The 10,437-nt window shown below is 35.6% G+C and overlaps 1 protein-coding gene across 1 annotated transcript; it reads right to left on the minus strand.

Moving 5' to 3' along the window:
- Positions 1–241: 241 nt before the first annotated feature.
- LOC120190700 (beta-catenin-like protein 1) lies at positions 242–6,919 on the minus strand. Its single transcript, XM_039193749.1, has 8 exons — positions 5,723–6,919; positions 5,536–5,620; positions 5,163–5,259; positions 4,832–4,895; positions 4,702–4,758; positions 2,863–2,900; positions 2,670–2,751; positions 242–703 (listed from the first exon to the last, which is right to left on the minus strand). Exons 1-8 carry the CDS (start codon positions 6,770–6,772, stop codon positions 614–616), a joined length of 1,563 nt encoding a protein of 520 aa, XP_039049680.1. The 5' UTR covers positions 6,773–6,919; the 3' UTR covers positions 242–613.
- Between the last annotated feature and the right edge of the window lie 3,518 nt (positions 6,920–10,437).

The following is a 10,437-nucleotide window of genomic DNA, read 5'->3' on the forward strand; positions in this document are numbered from 1 at the left end:
TCTCCAACACTCAACGAATGAAATATTTATTGCATGAGGGTTCTTATTTAAATAAAGTCTCGATTTAATGGAATTATACTTGTGAGTTAGCAAGTCTTTATCACTACTGTAATTTTATTTTCAAGGTTATTAGTAGTCTTCTTCATTTTAAGTTATAAATTTCTATTTAAGAGAGTATCTTTTCATTAATAAAAGAAGAAAAACAACCCATTCCTAAACGTATGAGATTGGAGACAGGTCGTTCAAAAAGAAAGAACAAGGGAGGCAGTCCCTTACTTTAAGGAGAATCAATAGCGCATCGGTGGGAACATAAAATTGTGATTAATTGGGGCAAGTCGAGCATTGCTCAGCACGTCATCAACTCGCTCAATAAGCACCCCTAAATTTGTGACTCAATTTTGCAACAACAAACTTGCATTGTCTGCCTCAATGAGAACGTTCCCCGCAACATTTCTGATGACTACAATCAGTCTAATGTTGTCCCAGGAGCAATCCGGATAAAGCTAATTAATTGTATAAGCATTTTCGTTAATTTTAGATCAAAAGAATCACAATGCTAAACTCACATGAGATCGTTCAAAAGATAAGATGGTACAAAATCAGTAGCCGACAATCAGAAGGATGAAATAATCCTTTGGATCCTTGCTTGTGCTCGTTCCTTCTCTTCGGCTCCGTCTAGGTCACCGATATTGTCATGATATTCCTGTGTAAAATAAGATACCACAGAAAGAGCAAAACAAATATAAGATCCACACATATCAAACTGTCAGCTACTGATATAGTGGAAAGAAGAGCCAATATAGAGACTAACCTAAGTCTCATTTTATATGAAATGTAATCAAAATAAAATCAAATCTAATGAACAGTTTTCTAGTTCATTGCAGTGATTCTCTAGCTTATTCTTTGGTGATATGATCAAACAGACTTTGTCCAATGACCCAGCAATATAGCCAAGTCCCAACCCATCCCCACTTCTATCATCAAGTTATCAACCTGAACTAATGTTCCTTTCCCCTCTCAATTGACAGATGAACGTTAAGAAAAGTTAAGGCTTGAGACTGCAAAAGAATGTCAACGCCTCTGATTATACCCGTGCAATAAAGTATTGCTTTGCAATCAAGAAAACAAAAGACTTAACTAATGGCACATCCGCAACTATAAAGATATATCCAGAAGGCTGACAGACAAGCCCACAATGCATGAAAAACCTAAACATGAGATGAAGCTCAAACTGCCAATGAAGAGGTCGCAGTACATGCTGAAAAGATCATGCAGAAAGGGAAAAAAAGAAAGGAATTCCATCCTCCCAAGAAGTAACTTTGCAGCTAAAACTGAAAAGAGGTCAGCAGACTGATATCATTTGTCTTTTATAAACACACACACACACACACACACACACACACGAGATAATGGCAGACTTATTCACCATGAATAGATTATGATTGTTGGAATGCTCTACCAAACACAACCATCTTCAGCTTTGCTTAGTATAAAGGATGAGTGACGATGGGAAATTTGTTAAACAAATTGTTAAAGTTACATATACTTTCCTACTTTGTAACCTAACCATTACATTAGCAAAAGTCATTAGAAAGAGTAACTTCCTTTCTATCTCTGCACTTTCTCCCTGATCTTTCATCTAATTATTTTCCATTTCTTGATCTTCCCTCTATTTTACCCCTCTTTCTGCCCACGTTTTCTAATTTTTCTCTCATCATAACAAGTCTTTTTTCCTAGAATTGGCTAAGAAGAATCCTCAAAGTGCACAACTATCTGCAAGTATCCTTCTTATTTCCACCGTGGACATAGAATTTAGCATGAATCATCGCTATACAGTCAAGTATTTCTTTGGCATGGTTTCAAATTTTAACTCCATTTTTGTGACCAGACTTATCACTCAAAGGTGGGTTCCTACATTGTACAGTTGCTGTGCTCTCTTTAAGATTGTATGAAGTAATGTCTAACATTGTATGAAACCTCTAGGGTCAAGGCATGAGGGCATGGTAATCTAGGTGTAGGTGTGCCCCTGGATCTTTGTACTTCTAAATTTTTATATTCTAAAACCTGTTTTAAAGTTAAAAAACCAGCCCTAAGGCAATTCCATAAACCCTTGGGGTAGGCATCTTGCAGTCCTTTAAAAAACCACATTAATATAATCTAAAAGGGTCAACCACAAACCCTATATCATTGTTCACTATTCACTGTCCACAGAAGCAACATGTTGTTTATTCGTTTCTGTTTGTTTTTCCCACCTCAAAACCAAAGTTTGTCAACCAAACACAATTATCTTCTCGAACCAACTGAACACTAAAAGGAATAGTTCTTACCCAGCATGGAACCTTATTTTTTTAACTTCAAACAACTACCAGTTCTTACACTACATCATCACCTTATCAACAATACATATACAGTCGGTCTCAGCCATACCAAAGTTCATTTGTTAGAAAACTAGAAGAAACACATAACATCTAAATTGTGCAATGCTGTTAATATAATGGTTAAATTACAAAGTAACAGAGTGGTTATGGATCTTAACCATTTGGTTAACAAATTTTCAATCTTTCATACCAAGAAAAGCCTTCATGATTTTTTTTATCAACAAGCTGGCTTGTAACTGATTTCTTTCTACAAATTGTACAACTTGAATACAGTTTCGAAGGGGAAATTACCTGAAGTATATCCTTGATATCATTTTTAGTAAGCTTCTGCTGCTTGAGTAGTAATTCAATTCTTGCCTTCATTTGAGAGTGTCTGCACAGTATTCAATAAACTAAGTTGAACAAAGTTTAAAAAAAAGAACAAAGATTACAACCAAGAAACAAAATAAATAGACATGGCCGAGAAAAAGGTTCAAAAGCTTACTCAGAGCACCAAAGATCGCCTAGAATAACAGCAATCAACTGCACCCGAAACAATACAAGGTCAAAACCAATGATAAGTAAACACATTGATTAAAAAGATATGTATTAAGAAAAATAATTAATTCAGAGTTGAAGATTACAGCTATGTTTGTTGACTAATGGATAACTGAATTTTCGTTCAAATGAAATATTATAGAACTTAGACATGAACTCATTGTAGCCACCTGGCCTTTTTGCAGTTATTTATGCTTATTCTCCAACTCATTTTATTTGTTCACTCTTAGAATATAGAGGGACCTTTTTAAGGACTTATATTTCCAGGTTTAATCATGAATGACCTGACAACTATAGCCTAATCAGTGTTGTCAAGGGCACAAATCCACTCTATAGGTGCTAGAAAAATTATACTGCAGAAGATGTAGGGCACACAAAAGGCCCTTGCCCAAGTAAAGTGAGGTGCAATATGCATAAAAAAAATTCTGTATGTATTATGTCAATGAATATATGTATTAACAAAAGCTTAAGATATATAATCCTGATAATGAACTCTAAAAATGTGGTCCAGTTTATCGTTCAAAAAAGCAAATAAATAAAAAAAAATTAAAAAATTTCTCTTTTGTTTCCAATATGCATGATGATCTCATGTTTGTTGTTGAATACTCAAACAACGAAAATAGTGATTTTGAATGAATAAGGAAGAGAGCCCTAAGCTTAATACTTGAGTCTTTAGCAGTAAGTCATACCTAAATTTGATTGCATTGGGAAGTAGCAAGAGAAATTATCATGAAGAATCTCAAATAAAGATTTTATATCTCCATAGAGAGATTGCTGATATGTAGAGACTCCTAAACCCGACAAGAGTAAAGACTTTGACTACCCTTAAATCTAATCAGAAACCATCCAGGATGCAAAGGCTTGAAACAAAAACTAAACTACAAATATTCAAAACACAATAAGTGAAATCAAAATCATGTTTGACCTAGTTATAATTTACTTAACCCTTTTTCTGTTCTATTTGAGGCAATCAAGCCTTCTGATACTACCATTTTGGTGCAACCAAACCCAAAATAGGACGGAAAATGCTAATTTCAGCAACAGAATTCTTAATCCCTGTATCACATCCAGTTGATGGTATGACAATACATACAACTATAATTTGATATTCTGTCAACTATAGTCAGAAAATAAAATTAAAAAAGTAATTTAATTTATTCAAATTTTAATTAATCAAAACTTAAGTAAAACAAATATCTATCAGACTATTGCTCACTCTTCTTTGGTCTCCTCCTCAGCATCCCAATATACTGAATGGTCTTGTTTCTTTATTTTCCCTCTCTCTTGTCTTTTCTGTGCTTCTGGCCAAGACTAAAATTTTTCTTCTTCTCCCCACACATCTCAACAGCTATGCTCTACCTGTTAATCTATCCTCAAAATATCTAGAACCTTAAAAGAGTCTTTTTATTCAAATCCCTAAAAACAGAATCTTAAGAGTTCCAGATTAATATTGTCATAAATCTTAGACCAGCAAGCAGTCCACGAATAGCTACCACAAGACTGCAAACCAAATGAAAGGCAGCCAAGCAGCATAGCTGTTGGTACAAGTGAATACAAAATCTAAAAACTCTTGGACAACTACTATGTCAAAATGTATGCCAGCCATGTTTAATTGTCAATTCACGATAAAGACAGATAGTCTTTGCAGCATTAGATTAATCATACGTGCAAACCATTTAAGAAGGATCAACTAATTCCACCACAAACATCCACAAAACAGGCCTGATAAGCAATACAAACCTACCCTCATCAGGCACACAAAAAGCAGAGAAAGAGAGAGAAAGACCTGAAGAGTGTAAAGTCCACATTCAAGTTTCCTGTTGTACTTTTCCTCTTCATCCATCTGAAAAATGTAAGCCATGTTGCAGAGGAAATCATCTCAAAGTTGAATGCAGACTAAAAGGTTCATGGATTACCTCCAAATCATCGAGTTCCAATTGCTCCAATCGTTGTGTCTCTGCTTTAACTCTGTCAGAATATCTGCATCATTTAAAACCGTAATACATTAATATTAGTCATAAAAGAAAATCTCTATCCAACCTTCATGGTAATGACCCCTGCAACTGTGGCCTATCTGGTCAAGAGGAAGAGAAACCCTTTTCTTGGTTACTAAAACATCCCATATCCTGCCCTCACACGAGGAAGAATTTTCTTTGCATATTAATGCAAACATTAAGAGAAACTCAAGATTAATCCTATAATTTTGTGAAGTTAAAATAAAACAAAACAAGAGAAATAAGTCAATACCTTATATATAGTTCCATAAGGCGGTCTATCTTCTCACATTCATTCTCAACAAATTTACTTAACAACCTTTCCCTTCTGGAACCTCTCAAAATTCCACCTGGAAATAAGACCACAAGCATGAAAATGTGGTTGACTATTATTTGATCTATAAGGTTCAGCAGTTGAGAAATGTGTTTAATTATGATGCTAAAAAGGTTAGTAATTAGTCGGCAATCATCTCCAGAAGTGAAATGCTTATGTGCGGTCAGTGCTCTGACTGACAGGTACATCATCAATAACCAGGTTTACCCTAGACCAAAAGTCCAACAGGAATCCAAATTAAGGCCATTTAAAAAACTCGGTAAGAATGTCATGCTTATACAAAGGCACTTACCAAACAATGATGCAATTAGTGATACAATGCGCTCTTCCAACTCCTCTTGGTACCTTTCTTTCTTGTTCTTCTTACTTATAGGAATCTAAAAAATGCAGGAGCAAATGACATAATGTTAGTTACTGAATGCAATTAGACATGGATAAGTGCTGAAGGAATAAAGACATACACAGAGAGATATACTTGCCTTACCCATGAATGCAGCAAAGGCAGTCTTCAATCCCAAAACATCCACGAATCGCTCGCAAGCAGGTGGGTACTTGGTCATGGAAAAATCAAGTGCCCTGATGGCAGAGGCATAAGCAGATTTCTTTTGCTTCATAATGATGATCATCAACTCCACTCCTTCGGCCTTAACGAACCTCTCCTTGTTTTCCAATGGCATCAATAAACAACACAAGCAATCGAACAAATTCTCCAACATTTCCTCCTCATCTGATGTCTTGGGATCCTTTGATTTATACATAGCCACCGCCTGCAGAACCACATCCACGCCGTTCATTTGTCCCAATCTCTTCTGATTGGCAGGGCTATTTTGAAGCAATATGGCCAATATCTCCGAGGCGTACTGCTTGTTACTATCGAATTCCCTCACTTTTATCTTCCCCAACAACCATCTCAACAACTTGGTCCTCTCGCAGACCAATTCAGCCACGGCAGGCTTCACCTCTATCATGTTCTCAATGCTGGCCAGGGTGTTGTAAATAGCACTCATCTCATCAGGGTCCTTGTCCGATAAGCGTTGCAGATTCTGGACCAAAAGCTCCAACACATTGTTCTCAATAAGAGAATCCACCAGAATTCTGGCGGGCTCGTCGTTGTCCTCCAGAACATCCTCGTCCGTCAAGTTCTCTAACAAATACACAACGTCGATGGCAATGTCAGTGTTGTCATGGGACAAGAGGTTGAGAATGGAAGGGACGGCGTTGAGATTGACCAGCTCAGGGTACAACTCAGGGGCTCCAGCAAGAACCTTTAGCTTCTCCAGCTCCTCGTGAAGCTCCACTTCCGAGTCGGCGAACCGCTCCGGTTGGTCCGGATACTTGAGTCGGGCCTCGATGTTCTCCTTTAAGCGGCGCTCGAAGGAAAGGACAAGCTTCTTGAGGGTGCGGAGGTCGAGTAACTCGATTGCGTTTTGAGATTTCTCGACAGTTTCGAGGAGGGAAAGGTCGACCTCTTCCTCAATCTTATTGTCGCCGTCGTACCGCTTTCGTTTAAAAGCGTTGGGAACTTCCATGGTAGAATTGCACCGCCTGCTCGCTTCTAATTGTAGGTGGGACTCGGAAATCCGCCGAGTTTCAGTTACGCCGTGAAGCGTTTTTTCGTTTTCTCGAGGGGGCGGCCTTACTCCCTCCCCTTGGCCTTCCAAATATTACTGCTCTCTCTCTCTCTCACCCCAATAGTCGAAATAAATTGAGTCTACATTAAAGGGTAAATTATAAATTTCATCACTCAACTTTATTTTTATTCTTATTCTGGTCAAAAAATTATAAAACTATTTAATTTAATTACTAGACTTTTTAATTGCTCTTGTTTTGATCACGTCAACCTTTAAATCATAAAAGGTGCAACAATTAGGGGTGTTCATTCGGTTAAAACGGAGGCCGACCGAACCGAATTAACCTAACCGAATTAACCAAATTTTTTTTTCTTTAATTGTTAACCAAACCGATTTTTTTTTCGAACATATTAATCGAACCGAATAAATTTCGGTTAATTCGGTTAATTTCGAATTAACCGAATTTTTTATAAAAAATTCTAATTTATATAAAAATTAAATATTTTTTAATTCAAAAAAAGTTTATAATTAATTTAAATAATATATAATTATAAAATAAAAATTTTAGATAAATTTTTTAATTAATTAATATTGATTTAAGTTTAAAAGTTATTGGATTTTAAATTATTAATTGGGTTTTAAATGGTTTGGGCTTAGCCCATATGTTATATATAATATATTTAATATTTTTTAATTAAAAAACAGTTTACAATTAATTTAAATAATATATAATTATAAAATAAAAAATTTATATAATTTTTTAATTAATTAATATTAATTTAAGTTTAAAAGTTATTAGATCTTAAATTATTAATTGAGTTTTAAATGATTTGGGTTGAGCCCATATGTTATATATAATATATTTAATATTTAAAATTTAATTTCGGTTAATTCGGTTAATTAACCGAATTCAAACCGAATTAACCGTTAACCGAATTTTAAAAATTTTATTAACCATTAACCGACCGAACTAATTCGGTAACCGAACCGAATTAACCGAATTAATTTGATTCGGTCGGTTAACCGAATTAATTCGATTATTTGAACACCCCTAGCAACAACGTGAGTTATTTTAAGAATATTTGTTTCACGTAGGTTTTAGAGCTAAAAGTATAAAAAAATTCACCCTTAATGACCTCACCCGTAAAAAAAATCACCCTTAATGACCTCACCCGTCCCTCACCCTCACCCTCCTATCAATCAATTAACAACCACTTAATATAAAACGAACATTCACCTAAATGAATCATTTCATCCTAAAAAATTTAAGGAATCATGAACAAAAGAGAGAATCAGAATTAAGAAAAGACAAAGATATAAAGAAATAGATGATCCCAATGGTGAGAGGGTAGGGAAGACAGTGAAGAAGAACATACTTCAAATCGATGTGATCTAATAATGAACGGATGTGATCAAAAGATAAAAGCTTAAATAATATGACTTTGATATGTTCTCACATAGCATAACGTGTTCGTAAGAAATGAAAATGATGTGAATCGGTTAATAAACAAATATTTTTCATGTCTTTTGAAATTATAATAAAGAGATAAAATAATACTCACCAATATATTAAAACTTGCTTAATGATTGTTGCTGATCACCTATGAGAGGCTCATGCAATGGAACTATGCATCAAACTATTGCCATTGATATGAAACAATGCCTAAGTCAGTTGAATTGACTGTTGTAGGCATAAGAAGGGGAGGATTAAGTATGTGTTGTCCCCTTTGAGTCTATTTATGGTTCTAGCATGACTCTTGTGGGATATAACACAAACCCATGATGTTGAAAGAGTGTATCTTGAAATGTATATGAAACGTTAGAAGGAATCCATGATGTTGAATGCGTAGGATTAGAATCACATTTGAATAGATTATGTTGTCATTGTTATTATTGTATTATTAGCACCACTAAGTTCCAAGCGTAGATATCAATTGAGAAGTTTTGAGGCAAGATCATGGAGGATGCATCATAAAAGGAGTCCTGATGACTCTTAGTAATTACTCATTTTGTTTAGTGTTTATAGTATTATGTATCGGTATCAAAGTCTTATATGTTTATGTTAATATTTGAATTTTTGTTTTGTGATGGACCTTGATATGCTTAATTTTGATAAGATGTACAATACTGTTATATATGACTCGTGGTGATGATCTTAGTGTATGTTGATATATGAATGTATAAGATAAAATGTCATGATACATGATAATATGAAAACATGCTTAAATGATGCTTATTGACATAAAGCATATATATGTTATAATATGCCTTGATTTAATTGAAGCATGGTCATATGAATTATGATTAGTGGGCTTGAGTATGTTAATCCTCGAGGAAATTACATGAAAAGTTCATGATATGTTCAATCTCGCTATATTAGTGTATACGACGTGTTATCCATGATTCAATGTATGTATGAAGCATGTAAACTTGCTAAAATCAACAAGGAAATGTCTTGGTGTGATTTCAGCATGTCTAAAGGCTCATTTGACTAATCATGTTGCGTAAATATATCAGAGTTAGTGATACCTCTCTGGTATGCCTCTAAATTTTGTTAAATCTTAGGAGCAAATAATTATGTGATGAATCTGGTGTAATGAATGATATTAAATATATATCGAGTCACACAAATACACATGGGAGCTGAACATACAAGATTGCCCTTTCTAGCCGTGAACTTGTATTTCTACCAATAATCCCTGCAAGAACAAACTCCATCCTTAAAATGATGAAAACGGTTTGCATCCCTCACAATTATTTCCCTGTTAACAAGCTTTGAGATAAGCTTAGTGTCTGAATTGTAACAACCCGGATATTTTCAAAATAATATTTAATTGAAATTGGAGGTTTTAATTGTGAAAATCGGTAAATTGTGGGGACTAAATTGAAAGATTTTAAAACTCGGAGCTTATTTTAGAGTTAAAGAAAATTCAGGGACTAAGCCCTGAATTTACCCAAAAAAGTTAGGTAAGTTTGGGGTTATATAATATATACGTGTGGTTTCTGTTTCAAAAACAGAAAACCACACTCCCAAATTCCCTTCCCCCTACGCCGGTTTCCGACTTAGATCCCGACGTCGTCCGAATTCCGATCGTTGTTTTGAAATCACCATCGTGTTCGTTATCGAGTCAGGAACAAATCCTTCAATTTAATTGAAGCGAAACGCTGCCAAACGTCGGGAATTTACAGTCAAAGTCTCGACGTTTTTGTTAGCTCTATCGTCGGGAAAATCTTAAATTCACCGCCGATCGTTGCTCCGTTTACGTCACCTCCTGCACCATCGTGTTCATTGTGTCGTTGCGAGTCCGCCGGTGTCAACCTTGTTCGCCGTCGATGGCGGATCGTGAGGAGGTGGAGCAGTCAAAGATTCGGCCGAGTTGAAATCGAGCTCTCCGCCGTTCAAAAATTTGAACCGATCTTTGTAAGTATCTCGAAATCGCTCAAAATAATTTTTAGAAATTTTTCCGGGATTTTTAGAGCCCCAGAGGAGGTCTCACGCACCACACGCGCCGCCGTAGGGAGACTGGAAGTTGGAAAACCGGTTTAACCAGTTTTGACCGGTCAGAACCGGTTTGACCGGTCTGACCCGACCCGACCCGAACCAACCGTTGACCGTTGACCCG

The sequence above is a fragment of the Hibiscus syriacus genome, unplaced genomic scaffold (genome assembly GCF_006381635.1).
Source record: "Hibiscus syriacus cultivar Baekdansim isolate YM2019G1 unplaced genomic scaffold, ASM638163v2 tig00116962_pilon, whole genome shotgun sequence".
In the NCBI taxonomy this organism is placed as follows: domain Eukaryota; kingdom Viridiplantae; phylum Streptophyta; class Magnoliopsida; order Malvales; family Malvaceae; genus Hibiscus; species Hibiscus syriacus.